The 19,093-nt window shown below is 42.8% G+C and overlaps 1 protein-coding gene and 1 long non-coding RNA gene across 8 annotated transcripts in view; one reads left to right on the top strand and one right to left on the bottom strand.

Moving 5' to 3' along the window:
• LOC118241338 (uncharacterized) overlaps positions 1 to 19,093 on the bottom strand; it is a 198,880-nt gene that overhangs the window by 170,140 nt on the left and 9,647 nt on the right. The window contains exon 7 of one of the 7 annotated variants that reach the window (XM_081715893.1): positions 13,474 to 14,672. The exons of the other annotated variants lie outside the window; for them this stretch is intronic. Coding sequence (XP_081572019.1) covers positions 14,661 to 14,672 — 12 coding nt within the window. The 3' untranslated portion in view covers positions 13,474 to 14,660. Of the gene's footprint in view, positions 1 to 13,473; positions 14,673 to 19,093 lie in introns of those variants that run through there. 7 annotated transcript variants of the gene reach the window in all.
• LOC118241346 (uncharacterized) lies at positions 11,572 to 13,126 on the top strand. Its single transcript, XR_004776000.2, has 4 exons — positions 11,572 to 11,737; positions 11,893 to 11,976; positions 12,106 to 12,180; positions 12,314 to 13,126. It is a non-coding gene; the product is annotated as an uncharacterized LOC118241346 (long non-coding RNA).

Genomic DNA, 19,093 nt, shown 5'->3' on the forward strand with positions numbered 1-19,093 from the left:
AAAGACATAGTGAGGTATGTGGCTTCCTGTCCCGATTGCGCATGCAGCAAGATGCCTCTGGCAGGGAAACTCTTCCCCTTGCCTACACCCCACTGACCATGGTCCCACCTAGCAGTGGACTTTGTAACCGACTTACCAGTCTCTAAGGGCAACACCATGATCCTGAGTGTCGTGGATCGGTTCTCAAAGATGGTTCGATTTGTCCCTTTGGTAGCCATGCCCACCGCATTAGAGATGGCTACTTACTGTTCCGCCAGGTCTTCAGACAATTCGGTCTACCTGAGGACATCGTTTCAGACCGAGGTCCCCAATTTATATCACAGGTATGGAAGGAACTACTGGGCAAGCTTAACATCACGGTTAGCTTGACGTCTGGTTACCACCCCCAGGCCAATGGGCAGGTGGAACGAGTTCACCAGGAGCTGGGTAAGTTCTTGCGCCTCTATTGTAACCACCACCCAGAGAAACAGAGTACATATCTCCCATGGGCAGAATACGCGCAGAACTCCATACAACACACGGGAACTGGTCTCACCCCCTTTGAGTGTGTTCTAGGCTACCAACCGCCTCTCTACCCCTGGAATGTCCCTACATCGGACCAGCTGGCGGTGGATAGATGGTGCCGGGAGAGCGAACAGACCTGGGAAGAGACATACCAGAACCTACGTAGAGCGATTGCTGCCTACAAGAAGAAGGGTGACCAGAAAAGAGTAGAAACCCCCAAGTATGAGATCGGGCAGAAGGTGTGGGTCTCTACCAGGGACGGCCGTGCAGGTGCCACAGGCAAGCTCGAGGCAAGGTATGAGGGCCCCAATTCCACTACTGGCCGGGTTAATGAGGTAACCTACAGAGTGGGCCTGACGGGGAGTAGTTGGGTTTCCTGGGCCTTCCACGTATCCTTGCTGAAGCCCGTGGAGGAGGGGGATTCCCTGGATGTCCCTCCCCCGCCTCTGGAGACAGAGTTGGGCCCAGCATGCAGGGTGCGTTCTCTGCTGGACTCCTGTAGGAGGGGGAGGGGCTTCCAGTACCTTGTGGACTGTGAGGGATACGGCCCTGAGGAGCGCTGTTGGGTCCCGGCCTCCCAGATTTTGGACCCCGACCTCATTGCCCCGTTCCATAGGCAGCGCCCGCAAAGGTTTGCCCCGGGTCGGCGGGGTCGGCCGCGGGCGAAGGGCCAGACGGGGCCTTTGGGGTGGGAGGAGTCCTGTCATGGTTGGCTGGTCCCCTAAAGGGGGGGACACGCCCCTGCCAGACCAGGACCGTGTCACTCACTTTCCCCGTTCGCAATCACGTGTCTTCTGACGGGAGACACCTGCGTCTCATTTACCTGTATGTGTATTTATTTGTACACCCACAGGTTCGGAGGGATGGCGCTGCACATTATTAGTCAAACCACACAAGCCTACTGGAGAGACGTTACTCTGCTCCTGAAAAGCCACTAGACTCAGTATCGCTGCTTTGAGAGAATGGATAATAAAGATCCTGTTACTGGAACTTCGCCTCTCGCTTCATCTCTGCCACCGACGTCACACCCACAAAGCCTCGATTTAAATACCCCAGCATTAGGAGCTTGTGTTGTCTTTTCTGCTGATCTAGCAATCAAAACACTACTGACAGAACGTGACATTACAATATGCAGACTTCAGTGTATTTAACTGGAAATGCCGAAACAGATTTTATTGTGTTATTCAACATTTATTAATAACTGGCAGTGGTGACTGAAATAGTTATACAGGAACACTGTAGCTATGTGTTTTTTCTTGGTCAAAGCAGGGTCACTTTCTTAAAACATGCTGGAAACATTGCCATCTTGTGAAAAAATGTGCTTTGATCTTAAATGCTTCTTGGGTTTACAGACAGGAAGCTGTTTTTTTATCAGGACACACTGGTCCATAAACTTCATGATCAGAAGCATTATTCATTCTATTGATCTTTCTGAATGTTAAGAGAGCTTGGATCAACAGGTCTATAATTCCAAGCAAATTCACACATGTACACATGCTAATGCAGTTTGATTTTATTACTTCAAGAGTCAAATATGTGGCTTATTAACTTACAGCTGTGCATATATTGAGAGAGAGAAAGAACATGCAACGTATAAAGTCATAACATCCCCCTGTTATGCCATTACTCAGTGTGGAACCAAAGCAGTTTACACACAAAAACACTCTCAGAAGGGGGTTAATGTTCACACTACACAGAACTTGCTGATTCTGCAAGTTGAGGAATACAGCGAGTCCTCAGTCAAAAAAACGGATCAAGACATGACCTTCACCACAGGAGCAATAGGACAAACTGTGTGTGTGTGTTGCTGTATGTCTGTGTCGGTGGGATGCATGACAATGTGAATGACTGAAGGGTGTAAATTTGAGGGGATATTTTTCCATGAAATGAATAAGACTGCAAAGACTTTCTCTTTTTCAGGCCCATTTTAGTTTGTTTTTTAAAATATTTTTACATTTTTATTTATGAAGTTTTATTTGGGTGCAATCCAAGTCTTCTGGCATATGAGTTGAATTCTATAAGATATTTATTAATTTCATCTTAAGGGGTTTGACTGGTCCCTTTACAAAATGTAATGTTTTTATGTCACTTTCTATCAAGAAGTTGAAACGTTGAAATCTGTCTTAGATGACCTGCAAAATACATTTCCCCATCAACCAGGTTTCACATTATCTCATTAGTGGTAGGTCTCTGCTGTATTTGAACAGTAGGAAAGAGGATTCCTTTGAGAAAAATCTTATCTATGTGCACATGTATGAATGCATGCACTGTGTGTGGGTGAGGACATGCATGCATGTGTGCATTGTGTAGTCCAGCGTACAGACTGTAGTGAGCATTCATTTAAAAATTTGCCGTGTGATCACATGCAATCTAAAGCACTCATTCCTTACCTTTTCACCTGAAATCTTCTTGGCTCCATATCTCGCCCATAAATTTTGGAATCCGAAAAAGGATCCGTGGCTGACCCGAGTGAGCCCACCTGCCCTAGCTGTATTATACACACATATAAATACATACATACATCTTACTCTCTCTTGCTATCTGTGGAACGAAATCTGCAGCAATAGTTTCATTAATTTGAAAATGAACATTGCAGTTGAAAAACTAAATTGAAACTGAAACTTCAAGTTTTGATTTTGAACTTTGAAAAATACAACAATTTTATTCAAACTAAAAATAAGTGCAGGAAACGTTTCTGTTTAAACAGCTTTGATTAAATGATTGAATATGATTTATTAATTCAAAATAATTCTGTTTTCACTTTTATAAGCACTTTGAGATCTTAATCTAGTTAGTACACTGAGAGCACATTATCAGACTATATTCAATATTACATTATGTTACATAATGAACTAACCTATAACTCACTTACTCTAGTTAGTACACAGAGCACATTATCAGACTATATTCAATATTACATTATGTTACATAATGAACTAACCTATAACTCACTTACTCTAGTTAGTACACTGAGAGCACATTATCAGACTATATTCAATATTACATTATGTTACATAATGAACTAACCTATAACTCACTTACTCTAGTTAGTACACTGAGAGCACATTATCAGATTATATTCAATATTACATTATGTTACATAATGAACTAACCTATAACTCACTTACTCTAGTTAGTACACTGAGAGCACATTATCAGATTATATTCAATATTACATTATATTACATAATGAACTAACCTATAACTTTGCCATCAAGGTTCACATTCATCATATTAACCCTAAGACATCACAGCATGTCAGCTGCATATATTTAGCTAATAAATAATAACAAATAATAAATCAATTACACAACACACAACACATACTAACACAACAACTCACTGCTCTTCATACAACACAGACTAACACAACAACACACAGTTCTTCACACAACACAAATTAACATAACAACACACAGCTCTTCACACAACACAGACTAACACAACACACACAGCTCTTCACATAACAGACTAACACAACGCACACAGCTCTTCATACAATGCAGACTAACACAACACAACACAGCTCTTCACACAACACAGAGTAACACAACAACACACAGCTCTTCACACAACACAGACTAACACAACACACACAGCTCATCATATAACACAGACTAACACAACGGTGAATATTAATAGACTGTGAATATTACAGCAGGACACGTCCTCAAAGACACATGTAGACTGTGACTATTACAGCAGGACATGTCCTCAAAGACACATGTAGACTGTGACTATTACAGCAGGACATGTCCTCAAAGACAGTGCCCACAAAGAGGCTTTTATTGTAAAACACATTTAAAGAAGGCAAGAGGTGAGGAAAGATCTCTGGTTATTCTAGGAAATATGACCTGCCACCTAAAGCTCCTGGAGCCCCAACTCCAAACCCTACACACGGTAACCTAACAACATTCTGAACATTTACTTTAACTAAATGCAGTTCCATTGTTCCTGCATGTGTGCAATGGCACAATTCATTATCTAATTAAGCATAACACTTAAATACCCAATTAAGCATAACATCTGACTTTCTCATCTATTCATGATCAGATAATTATGAAGTGAGAGCTTAGATACATCTTATAAATGATTACTAATATATTAATTCATGGTGAATAACACTAACTCATTAGTTCATGATTAGTTCATTAAGATCCAGCTAGACAGTAACCATGATAAATGATTACTAATATATTAATTCATGATGAATAACACTAACTCATTAGTTCATGATTAGTTCATTAAGATCCAGCTAGACATTAACCATGCAGCACACAGCCTGTTCACTGGGCTGCCATCTAGCAGGAGGGTCCGCAGCACACACGCAGAACAAACCAGCTGATAAACAGTTTCTGTCCTCTGGCTATCAGGCTCTTAAACAGGATGTGAAACAATTAGTCCTTCCCAGTATCAGTTCACTGTGGCACTTTATCACTACTACTATTAATATATTTTAGCACACTACTACTTGAACATTTCTACATAGTCACTATTAATATACAGTGTGTAGTTTATCTACAGATTACCCTTGGCTAATATATTCAATAGTCACATTGTTTATTTTGTCGACTCCTGAAGTCACATTGTTTATTTTGTCTACTCTGCTGTTGAATATTCTGTTTATTCTGTTTATATTTAGTATATTATTATCATCTCATCATTAGTTACATGTATAAATGTTAATACTGCTGCAGAGGAGTCACCCGAGCCTAACCACAAACACTTCCGTGCATTAATGTCCTGTATGTTTATACAAATGACAAACTTGACTTGACTTATGGAATCATTAATTGTGCTCATGTAGAAAAAAATGCTGTTTTGAGACTGTGAAGTTATTGTCAAGCTTGTGGGTCAAATGATGAATTTTAACCTTTACAGAAGAGGATTTGGGTCAAATGATGATAAATTGAGATTTGATGGACTGAAATACATAAGAGTCACCTGAACGTTTCTCTCAGTAGGTGGTCTTGTACCAGTGAAGCCCCTTCTAATCTCTCATGTTGGACATGTAGTCATGGAGACTGTCCTCTCCTTTGCTTTCCCAAGCACTTTCACTTTCATAATGCACCTGCTTCAGCTCATGATGGGATAGCCAATTAGCACATGTCTTGAATCCATTATCATAGAGCAATGAGACCACTAGGTGGCGGACTGACATTGGATTTGGTTGACTTCATGAAATGCATGTTTACTATATACACATTTTTGATGAGGAGAAATGCAGTGTGTCTGAACTGCAGGTTTACAGTGATGAGAGGGAATGCAGTGTGTCTGAACAGCAGGTTTACAGTGATGAGAGGGAATGCAGTGTGTCTGAACAGCAGGTTTACAGTGATGAGGAGGAAGGCAGTGTGTCTGAACAGCAGGTTTACAGTGATGAGAGGGAATGCAGTGTGTCTGAACAGCAGGTTTACAGTGATGAGGGGGAATGCAGTGTGTCTGAGCAAAAGTGGAATTTCCTGATGCAAGAACTTTTTATCTTTCCCGCTGGACATGTTATGCCAATATCAGACTGTTCAGAAAGCTCTAAATAATCAATAATGTGAGATTTGTTGATTTAATCTCTTCCGTAAATGTAAATAAACATTCTAAAGTATTAAAAGAGATCACAGCAACAGAAATACTGGCATCAGATACTGCTGACATTATAGTAATGACACACCTAATATTATCAGAGGAATTTCCGTTTAGAATAAAACTGACCTGGTCCTTATGGATCAATGACACAATTACTCCGTCTAATCTGTTTGCCAAAATCTTGGACGGTATTCTAGCATCAAGCGGTATTAAGGAGATTGGCCTATAATCACCAGAGTCTTTATCTTTGTTTAATATTAATGTAATAAGGGACTGAGACTCTCTGCTCTTCCTAATTAAAATCACACGTATAAATAGTTTGTTTACAATTTTTTTAATTTGGAAGATTCAACTTCTAAAAATTGTAACATTAGAAATTTAAAAAGATGAGTGGTTAGAACAGGGGACATTGGGTTGGTTCGTAATTTTCAGGATCTGTTTGCTTTTCTTAGATCAGTGTCACTGACAGGTTTTCTTCCGGTGGGTGACGGGGTGTCTGGGGTGTGCAGCAACATGGGCGCTGCATCTTGTGCTCACCATGGCTGGCACACCCCTGCCCTGGATGTGTCATGGTTAATGGTTGATGGTTAATGGTCATCATGGTCATGGTTAATGGTTAATGGTTAATGGTCATGGTTAATGGTTAATGGATATCATGGTCATGGTTAATGGTTAATGGTCATGGTTAATAGTTAATGGTTAATGGTTATCATGGTCATGGTTAATGGTTAATGCTTAATGCTTAATGGTTATCATGGTCATGGTTAATGGTCATCATGGTCATGGTTAATGGTTAATGGGTAATGGTTATCATGGTCATGGTTAATGGTTAATGGTTAATGGTTAATGGTTATCATGGTCATGGTTAATGGTTAATGACTATCATGGTCATGGTTAATGGTTAAGGGTTAATGGTTAATGGTTAATGGTAAATGGTAAATGGTAAATGGTAAATGGTTATTATGGTCATGGTTAATCGTTAATGATTAATGGTTATCATGGTCATGGTTAATGGTCATGGTTAATGGTTAATGTTTAATGGTTAATGGTTCATGGTTATCATGGTCATGGTTAATGGTTAATGGTTATCATGGTCATGGTTAATGGTTAATGGTTAAGGGTTAAGGGTTAATGGTAAATGGTTATCATGGTCATGGTTAATGGTTATCATGGTCGTGGTTAATCGTTAATGATTAATGGTTGTCATGGTCATGGTTAATGGTTAATGGTTATCATGGCCATGGTTAATGGTTCATGGTTCATGGTTAATGGTCATGGTTAATGGTTAATGTTTAATGGTTAATGGTTCATGGTTATCATGGTCATGGTTAATGGTTAATGGTTAATGGTTATCATGGTCATGGTTAATGGTTAATGGTTAATGGTTATCATGGTCATGGTTAATCGTTAATGATTAATGGTTGTCATGGTTCATGGTTAATGGTCATGGTTAATGGTTAATGTTTAATGGTTAATGGTTCATGGTTATCATGGTCATGGTTAATGGTTAATGGTTAATGGTTATCATGGTCATGGTTAATGGTTAATGGTTAATGGTTATCATGGTCATGGTTAATGGTTAATGGTTAATGGTTAATGGATATCATGGTCATGGTTAATGGTTATCATGGTCATGGTTAAGGACAACAACCAAACTCTGGATGTTACAGCCAGGACTCGGTTTGTGGGTGGGCTGCCCCACTCTGGGACAATGCTGAGTGATGTATAAGTGTGTAAGTTACTGAATGTGTGTGTTTAGGGCTGTTCATGTGATGTGAGTGATGTGTAACACTCTTCCTACATGTGTGTGTGTAGGGTTTGCCATGTGATGTGAGTGATGTGTAAGTTACTGAATGTGTGTGTTTAGGGTTGTTCATGTGATGTGAGTGATGTGTCACACTGTTACAGAATGTGTGGGTGTAGGGTTGGTTATGTGATGTGAGTGATGTGTAACACTGTTACTGAATGTGTGTGTGTGTGTGTGTGTGTGTAACCCTGTTACTGAATGTGTGTGTGTGTAAGGTTGGTCATGTGATGTGTAACATTGCTACTGAATGTGTGCGTGTAGGGTTGATCATGTGATGTGAGTGATGCGTTACACTGTTACTGAATGTTTGTGTATGTGTGTAGGGTTGGGCATGAGCTGTGAGTTTTGTGTAACATTGTTACTGAATGTGTGTGTGTAGGGTTGGTCATGAGCTGTGAATAATGCGTAACACTATTACTGAATGTGTGTGTGTGTGTGTGTGTGTGTGTAGGGTTGGTCATGTGATATGAGGGGGTGTGACACTGTTACTGCATGTGTGTGTGTGTGTGTAGGGTTGGTCATGTGATATGAGTGATGTGTCACACTGTTACTGAATGAGTGTGTGTAGGGTTGGTCATGTGATGTGAGTAATGTGTCACACTGTTACTGAATGTGTGTGTGTAGGGTTGGGCATGAGCTGTGAGTAATGTATAACCCTGTTACTGAATGTGTGTGTGTAGGGTTGGTCATGTGATGTGAAACACTGTTAGTGAATGTGTGTGTGTGTGTGTGTAGGGTTGGGCATGAGCTGTGAGTGATGTGTAACATTGTTACTGAGTGTGTGTGTGTAGGGTTGGTCATGTGATATGAGTGAGGTGTCACACTGTTACTGAATGTGTGTGTGTAGGGTTGATCATGTGATGTGAGTGATGTGTTACACTGTTACTGAATGTGTGTGTGTAGGGTTGTTCATGTGATGTGACTGATGTCACCCTGTTACTGAATGTGTGTGTAGGGTTGGTCATATGATGTGAGAGATGTGTAACATTGTTACTGAGTGTGTGTGTAGGGTTGGTCATGTGATGTGAGTGATGTGTAACACTGTTACTGAATGTGTGTGTAGGGTTGGTCATGTGATGTGTAACACTGTATGACTCCACACAATCGCAGGTCTCTCATGTTTTACATCTTGTTTCTTATAGACTTCATCTTGTTTTCTCAGCCATAATCATTTCTCAGTTCTTTGCATCTGAAATGGTATCATTGAGTTTTAAATCAATACTTGGAGCAAAATTACACTTTTATCTAGTTGGTCCTTTAACATAAATCCACTGATCACTTTTTTTTTCTTTAAGTGTGTTGTTTTTACTTGCTAATATTTGTTAAGAAATAACATCTATTTTACATGTATAATTTCCATAGACACCCCCAAATGATCAAACACTTAAAATGCCTCAACCATCATTAATCAACGTATTCATTTTGAGTCTGTTGTTGCAATACATTGTGTTCAAACTGAGACTTTTACTTATTAGCAGTAATGCTGTTAACATTTACTTATTCAAATTATCAAAAATATCAAATCAGACTGTAATCAGCAGTTTCAAATGGGAAAATTAGAGATAAACAGACCATAGATGTATTTAAAAGATTATATTTTGGTAACAATGCATCAAGTATCAAAATACAGTAATACATTTAAACAAAAGAAGTGCCATAAAATATGATTTCTTCTTGTTTGTAAAAATAAGCATCATTACATTATATGTCTGAGATTAAAAAAATAAACAAATAAATAAAACACATGGCCGGTTTTTACCCATAAGGCACTGCAAGGAAAGAGGTTGGCGAAAAAGAATGAAAAATAAAATTTGTCATTTTTAAAGATAAACATTAAGCAACTCCTGGCAGAACATTTTGCACTGACGACATTTTATCTCCCTGAACTTGAAGGCTACAGCCACCAGGCTTGGCAAAGAGACCCATCAGTGGACCTCAAGCTCCAAACTGCATATTATACCAACAGTACTCATCTGTGTACTCCTTCTCCTTCTCTCCTCTCCTTTCATTAATCCCTCCATCCTACCATTGGAACCATTTATTTTGATACTGGTCCTTGAAACTTTAATAAAAAATGTTGATAATTGGCAACGAAAATGTAAAGATGCTACAGGCAAAACTGCCTGTTTTTCCCATGACTTGACACAAAAGTATTTACATATGCATTAAATTACATCACAGGATCTCAGTAATATTTACATAAACATTTTTATATTGCATTTTTACATAAACATCTTTCCATCACATTTACAGTACTGGGCAGATGGTCTTATAGTGACTGATACATATTCATCAGTATGACATTACGTGTGCTCTCTGAGGATCAGACCATGATTCTGGAGATGCATCTTACTGTACCTGCTCTACCAGGTGAGTTCAGGAGTGCTAATGTGATAAAACTCTGATCACGTATGATCGAATATACACTGATCTCTGACCTGGTCTGGGCTTCAGGTGCTACAGCAATGAGATATTTGAACAGTGATACTGAGGGTGAAGTGTTTGTTGATTTATTGAGGGTCGTATGTAGAGGGATTGAGCTTCAGGCAGACAAGGCCAAACTAAAAAAACACATCAGCCACACTAGAAATAAAATATTATTATTAGTCGGCTACATTTATTTAGCACCTTTCGCAAACTCAAGGACACTTTACAGACAGAAATCAGCTTTTACACTCAAATCACACACAGACTGATGAGAAGCATCAGCGAATTTACAGTGTTCTCTCTATCAGAAACCACAGCCCCCTGGGGGAGTGCACCAGTGCAGGGGAAGGGGAGGAGGTTAAGACCAGGACAGACCACCAACCATAGCTGAACATACACACACTGTAACGATTGGCCACCCTCCTGACATCCCTGTTTCCATAGTTTCCCTGTCGTGTCTGTTATCCTTTACTTCCTTGTTCTGATGCTTGGTTTTGTTTTCTCCACCCCTCGTCTGTTCCTCAGTTCCAGTCCTTGTTTTGGTTTTCCCTGTTCTTATGTTCACCTGTGTCTGGTTAGTCCTTAATTGTTTTGTTTGTTTAAGAAATGTGTTTTGTCTCTCATGTTGTTGGTTAATGCGGTAAGTTTGGTTTGTTCCATTTGTTCACGCTATCTCTGTCGGCGCCCTTGCTCTTTCGTTTGTCTAGTTCATTTATCACTATGCCTCAGTGTTTTCCTGTGTCTGTTTATTTTGGCTCTATTGTGTTCCCTCCGTTATCATTTGATAAATAACCTCTTGCATCTACATTCTGCCTCTCGCCTCGTCCCTGCTAATACGCAGCACACACACCTATCTATATCTACATGCATACACAACTTACATTGATACAGGACAGTTTTAGAGGATCTAGTCAACCTAACCTCCATGTTTGTGGGAGGAACCCAGAGGAAACCTACGCAGTCACAGGGAGAACATGGAAACTCCACCCAGATAGAGACTCAAAGGCCATATACAGACACGCACAACAAAGGTGGTGGCTTCAGAAAACAAGTGCAAGCACATCTAGCTCTTCTGGCTTTAAGATGTTGCTATAGTTACTTCTGGTGCTATAGTGTAAGGTGTTGTAGTCCTCTGGGGAATACTGCTGTTCCTATAGTTACTTCTGGTGCTGTAGTGTAAGGTGGTGTGGTCCTCTGGGGAATACTGCTGTTGCTATAGTTACTTCTGTTGCTGTAGTGTAAGGTGGTGTGGTCCTCTGGGGAATAAAGCTGTTGCTATAGTTTAAGGTGTTGTAGTCTTTTAAGTTAATGTTGATTAGGGCACTGCATAAGTTAAAATACTGTCTAAAGAGGCTTGTGGAAGGGCTGTCCCACGCTCTAGAGGACGCGTGGTCTGGATACAGCTTGGCGCTGGCGCAGGTGAGCACCGATGAAGTAACATCAAACTATCCCAAATAATAATGAATTCTAGTTAATCTAGTTAATTAAAGGTCAATCACTGTCCTTGCGCAAATATCTAAATCTAGCACGTGCTCCGGAGTGTGCTGACAGTTGCACGTGATGTCTGTCTGCAGGTGCTGAGTGTGTTTGAGGAGATTTCACTTAAAAGCACACTAGATCAGATCAAGGAGAAACACAACCTGCAGACAGCCAAGAAGGTAAGAAATGTGTAAGAAAGCTAACCATAGAAAGTTGGGATTGTCAAGATAATGCCACCTCATCCTGTTGTGTTGGTGTCTTGAGTATCAGGTCTGTGTGCCCTTCTGAAACTCTTTCTCCTGTGACAGAAACAGATCTGAAATGTTGCGTTTGGGAATTTCTTTGGAGTGCTGGCCTTGTCTCAGTCCATACGACTACACAAGGTAAACACTTTAAGAACTAATTACTCATTTTCTTTAATCATTCTTCATGTTCACTCTCACACACCACCTCTTGTTCTCTTACTCTGTTGTGTGCTCTCTTTCCCTCTCTCGCTCTCTCTCTCTCTCGCTCTAGGAGCCACAGGTGCTGTTGGAGTGTGTTAAGCTGTTACAGAGTCTGGCTCAGTACAGGGATCACCTGAGAGACCTGCCCAGGAAGACCATGGTGGACATCCTGAGTGAGGTGACACTTCTCTGCTCAGCCCCTCTATAACCACACCTCGTCCATTCAGCCGGCGCAGTTCACGTTAATCCCCTACTACCACTTTCTGTAGCTGGTCTCTCTATGTTGAAATGGCCGTCCAGACTTAGTCTTTGAGTGTTGTTCACGCACATGGAAGGTGTTCATATTCTGAGTGAATCTTTTTACATGGTATTAGACCCCACATACTATGAGATGAGATGAGCTAGATCGCATAATCAGAAGAGGCATTGGCCACGCCCCTCTCAGAGTTCTTGCAATATAACCAAGTCAAGTTGGCACTCTGTATGTCTTATATTTTAACCAAACTGGCCGCAGTACTTTGTGCTGCTGAATTTTCTATTTGTGCCATATAAAACCTTGTTTACATTGTATAACTGGTGTGACACCATAAAGGTGGTGACATAACTAGTGTAAACAAACCGTGATGTGTCAAATAATATCTAATGCAGGAATGTAGAGTATTGGGATGGCAAGCTTGTGTAAAATGTCTTTGCACATATTGAATCTTTATAAAACAAACAGATCAAATGATCAAATAATCCACTAAATTCTTGAAATACACTCTCTTATGTAGTTACTTTTAGAATGGCTAAGTTATTTTTACTGTGGGAATTTGGAGTAATGGGATGGCAATATCCTGTTAAATGTCACTATATAGCACTACTTGAAGCTCTATAAAATACACAGATCAAACTCTTATCAAATTATCAACTGTTATTCAAGAAAGGATAGAGGCATCTAAAATCTTAAATATGAGCAAGCAAACCACATGGTGAATTGAGCAACACGGATACACCCACATCAGAACAAAGGACATAAGTCAGATCAAGGTTGTGGAGCTGTCTGGTTTACAACAGCAGCGACGTCAGTCTTCCTAAAACTGTTACAAATTCATATCAAAGCACATCACATACTCCAAATAAAACACATTCAGGACAAAGAGAAAGGAAGAAGAAATGGACCAACTAATGTACACAGGAACCAAAATGATGACTAGCCAATCACAACACACAAATGATCACACAGACCAATGAGGTTAAGGCTGGCTTTAATTTTTCACCTTTTTTCCCCAGACTAACACTTTCATCACTGATAAAATGCAAGCATAAAACTTCTGTACATTATGGAATCAGACACGGCCTGTAGGTGTGTATGTAATAAATCTTTTTGCTAATTGCACCGTCACAGGCATGTTATGATGATAGTATGAATTCAGTTTAATTTCTTGTCTACTCTGTATTGATCCCATAGTATCAGATATAGCTGGTAGACCTGTCTGTAATAGCTGTGTAAATAGTTTAGGTTCAAGGCAGAAATAAAGTGCTTGAAAGGTCAAACAGTTAGTTGAGAGAAGCAGCACAACCTAAATCTCTACATAAACTTATGCATCTTTGAGGAACAGCCTGATTTACTTGCACACAGCCAATCAGAAACTGATGCTAGGTATTGCAGATTGGATTGTTCGTGTAGTTGAGAGTTAGAAAAGAGAGAGAATTTATAATGCACTATGGTGGCTATTGTGGGAGTTATGCCAGAAAAACACCTAAGATTTTTTGTCATATTTCATTAATGACTGTTTATGGTGGGTTAATGTATGTGTAAATCATGTAGAGATACTTGCAATTAGAGTCTGCAGGGCAGTAGATCTCGTGAAGTGGAGCTGGAACTAAACTCTGCTTACAGAACAGCAGCTCCTAATTCTGTTCATTTGTTTATACATGAAGTCTTGTATACAGCTCATATCCTCCTGGTCTTCATGGTGCCATTGTGTCTCAGATCATCCGCAACAGATGATGCTGTTCACTGTGCTGCTTCTCAGAGTGAAGTGGTGCAGGCAAAGGTGAACCATGAAATGAACACAGGAAAACTCAGCCAGTTTAGATGGTTGTGATTCATACTGTGTGTGTGGGTATGTGTGTGTGTCTCTCTCTGCTACACTCTATCTGGTTAAAGTGTTGAGGGGTGTGGTGAAGGAAACGGATACAGCACACATTCCTGCCACACAGGTGTAGTATAACACACCCACACACTGCTCCTGTGTGTGTGCTGGTCCAGCTGGTGCGATGATGTTGATTTTGTTGTTGTGTATGTATGCATGCAGGAGAGGATATGGGTAAGGTAGACGTAGCCAGAGTGACTTCCTGTTTCAGAAACGCCCTTGTGTCCTTTATGACTCGCTGAAAAAGCCCCCTCACAGGAGACATGTTCATCAGCGTCTTCAACAGATTCCCTGTGAGAGAACGAACACACACACAGCCTCACATACAAACGTGTACCACACATAATGACATACAAATTCAGTACATACTCAAAACATGCAAAAACACAGATTTGTTCATATTTGGCACCTATAGAATTGAATCTGTTCTGGTCTCAGTAGCTCAACAGTAGCCCCCCCCCCCCCCCCCCGAAACACATGGTACGGCCTGCCGCGTGCAGGGGGGGTTCACCCTATTTGTAACCACACCCTCCGTAACTGCACGGGGTTACCCTCGTATCTATTTAAACCCCTGCTAGTGTGTGTATTGTGGTAGTCATTGTTTGCTGAAGTCTGTTTAAATGTGTGTATATCCATTGTTATGTAACCTGTGTGTCTAGTTATATGTACCGTTATGTCTGTCGCTAATGTTGTGTGGGTGCCACTGTTGTTGTTCGTGTTTTCGTTAATAAATGTTTCAGTATTGAGGGAGTCTGTGCGTCCTGCTCCACGCCCATCGTCACTGGGGCCAGCAGCAATGTTAGTTACTGTAATATAATTATAACATTCACATTCTCCACCTGCATCTGCTGGTGATGGAGCTGATCGAATAATGTTACACAGAAGGACTAATGCTCTACATAACACCAGTATTGTAGTCAGTTTGCTACCTTAGCCAGACTACTTCAATACACTGAAAAGAAAATATAGCTTTGTTTAGACACTTCTCACAACACACTCTTTTGTGTCCAACAATGGCTTATGAGAGTTATGCAAGTATTCTCGATCTGAAAACCCAAATCATCACTTCTCTAGAAGGAAAGCTCATCATGCACCACACAATTCTTCACATTTTCCCCTCTAAAAAAACTATGAAAAGGGGCAGTTAGACAAACATGTCACTATTCCTCCTTAAATTACCATATCACATTGACAACAAACCCCTACTGAACATTTATCTGGGCTACTCATGTTGTTGATTGGCTTAATAAAAAGTGATTGACAACTCTCTCCTGATCATCTTTTGCCATCAGAGCTTGAACAGCTTCCATCATTGTCAGAGGTCCAGAGCACCTGCTGTAGGAATGAAACACAGTGAGGTGTCCTCCACACCTTTACCTGCTATCACCATGGCAGCTCCTGTTACTATGGGGCACGACAAGGAATAGGCACTGGAACCGAAGCAGACAGAACATGACAAGAACCAGCACAGAAACCGAAGGAACAGGACCTGAAACAGATGTAGCAGCAAGAGCAGAACCAACAACAGAAACTGACTGATGACGAGAACGTGCCAGGAGTGAGGATTACAAAAACGCAAAACAGACCAGGCACAAAGGAACCAGAACAAAAACAGACATGGGCACCAGACCAGACACAGACAACACAACAGGAGCAAAGACAAAACCAGGCAAGAACAACGAGGCAGCAGCAGGACACAACGGAGACACAGGAGGCCGAGGTTGGACGGGCAGGGAACATGAAGCCTGTGAGTAAGGAAACAGGTCCGCGGACACAGGCTGGCGTAACGGCAGTGGCAGCCTTTTGAGGCACAGGAGAGCTTCGAGGAGGGAAGCTAGCGTTACTAGGCACCTAAAGTTTTGTCTGTATGCCTCTGGAACCAACTCGTAGGCTCGGAGAACAGTGGCTTTAACAACCTCATAGTCTAAACTCTGTGCAAGAGTTAGCCAGGAACACACTTCTTGTGCTTTGCCCTCTAGTTTGCACTGTAGCATTAGTGACTATAGGTCCTTAGGCCATCTCAGAGACGCCGCAATGCGCTCAAATATCGGAAGATAGACGTCCACCTAATTTTCCCTGAGAACAGGCACAAGGCCAATTTGATGACTGGCATCAAAAGTGTCAGCAGCGAGAGTAGAGTTGGTTGGGAGCAAGGCCACTCGAGGAGAGCGTGGTTTAGGGACCGGAACAAAATTCCCGTGATGGGCTGGCTGGCATAGGTGAGGCAAGCTTCTGAGGAAGAGGCACCGGCCTCTCGGGACCCATACTCATCCTCATCAGCGTCACCTAGTCCGGCTCAATTTGTACAGCCCAAAACACACAATAGTTTTCACGCTCCTGTTTTTTTAAGTCATCTCCAACTCCAGCGCTAGCATAGGATCTACCCCAGGGAACACACACATACCAGGATCTATACATACACCAGCCTCAGAGTCATCAGTTGCCTCTGCCACCGGCAAACATCGAGCTGAGCCCATCGCAACACCAAATCAAGATGCCGCCGGTGAGGTCGGCTGCCGTCACGACTGCTCCGTCCACACCTGGCACTTTTTTCGCTCTTTTCACTATCCTTTTCGCTCTTTTCACTCTTCCCGCTACCCCTGATTTCTCCGCAGCCCTTCTCTACACACCACGGCACGTATCTTGTACAGCAGAGATGCCCTTATTTCTCTTAATCTACATAGCACTCACCTCAAGCCGTCTGTAACCCCGGACCCAAGATGGCCGACAGAGATCCTGAGGGAAAACAAAAGACGCGGCGCGAGGAAAAGGCCTCGAGGGAAGCGAGCCGGCGTCAGGAACAGGCTGAGGGCTCGGGCACACCGAGCTCCCTTACCCAGCATCCTGCTAGCCAACGTCCAGTCTCTGGATAACAAGCTCGATGACCTCCGGGCCAGGATAAAGTTCCAGAGGGACATTCGGGACTGCAATCTCCTCTGCTTCACCGAGTTGTGGCTGAACCCAGCGGTACCAAACCACGCTATCCAGCCGGCCGAGTTCTTCTCGGTTCACAGCATGGACAGGACGGCAGGTTCGGGGAAGTCGAGAGGCGGCGGAGTGTGTGTGATGGTAAACAACAGCTGGTGTAACAATGCCAATGTTGTTACTCTCGCCTGCTCCTGCTCACCCAACCTGGAGCTGCTCGCCCTCAAGCTTCGTCCTTTCTACCTTCCCCGGGAGTTCACTTCGGTCATTATCAACACCGTGTACATCCCACCTCAGGCTAACATGGACACTGCACTGTGTGACCTTCATGAGGCTATCACACAGTTGCAGGCACAGCACCGGGACGCTGCACTTATTGTGGTTGGGGATTTCAACAGCGCTAACCTCAAGCGTGCGGTGCCCAACCTTTTCCAGCACGTAACCTTCCCCACCAGGGGAAACAGGACACTAGACCACTGCTACACCCCATACAAGGACAGTTACAAGGCACTAGCTCATCCACCGTTTGGTAAGTCGGACCACGCCGCCATCTTCCTGCTACCAAAATATAAACAATGGCTGAAACGGGAAGCTCCGGTTCAGAAGGAGGTCGCGCGCTGGACAGACCAATCGGTGGCCGCTCTGCAGGACGCTCTGGATGACGCGGACTGGGACATGTTCTGGCGCAGCACTAATGATGTCAGCGAGTTTACGGAGGCAGTAGTAGGGTTTATTGGGAAACTGGTGGACGACACGATCCTAAGAATCACCATCAAGAAGTTTTCCAACCAGAAGCCCTGGGTGGACAGAACCATCCACGAGGCTCTGAACTCTCGCACTGCTGCCTACAATGCGGGGATCACCAGCGGGAACATGGACGAGTACAAGTCCGCAGCATACGGAGTGCGCAGGGCGGTGAGGGAGGCGAAGCGAAGCTACGGGAAGAAACTAGAGACACAGTTCCAGCAGAGTGGCTCTAGATCCCTGTGGCAGGGACTACGGATGATCACGGACTACAGGAGCCCACCCTCTGGACTGATGAGTGCGGATGAGTCTCTGGCGAACGAGCTGAAAACATTCTTTGCTCGATTCGAGGCTACATCTAGCAGCGCTAATGCTAGCAGCACAAATGCTAACGGCGCTAGTGCTAAGAGCGCCAATGCTAACGGCGCTAGTGCTAATGGCACTATTGGCGCAGTCGATGGCACATGCGCGGGGCCCACCATAGAACAGCGCCCTCTCATCATCACGGAGAGTGACGTGAGGAGAGTGTTTAAAAGGGTGAATACCAGGAAGGCGATGGGACCAGACGGTATCTGCGGGGGGGGTCCTCAAAGCCTGCGCAGATCAGCTAGCCCCGGTATTCACCAACATCTTCAATCTATCCCTGACGCTCGGTATCGTCCCGTCCAGCTTCAAGCGGTCCACCATCGTCCCCGTCCCGAAGAAACCTCGACCCTCCGACCTGTCTACCGCCCTGTCGCCCTCACATCAGTCGTGATGAAGTGCTTTGAAAAGCTAGTCAGAGACTTCATCACATCTTCACTGCCAGCCTCCATGGACCCACTGCAATTTGCATACCGCCACAACCGCTCCACTGACGATGCAATTGCACATCTGCTCCACGCTACACTGACTCACCTGGACGAAGGGAGGGGAAATTATGTTAAAATGCTATTTGTCGACTACAGTTCAGCATTTAACACTATCATCCCCTCCCTACTCACTACTAAGTTGGGAGATCTAGGACTGCATACATCCCTGTGCGACTGGATCTCCAACTTCCT

The sequence above is a fragment of the Electrophorus electricus genome, chromosome 1, assembly GCF_041902795.1.
Source record: "Electrophorus electricus isolate QZ-2024a chromosome 1, ASM4190279v1, whole genome shotgun sequence".
NCBI classification, from domain to species: domain Eukaryota; kingdom Metazoa; phylum Chordata; class Actinopteri; order Gymnotiformes; family Gymnotidae; genus Electrophorus; species Electrophorus electricus.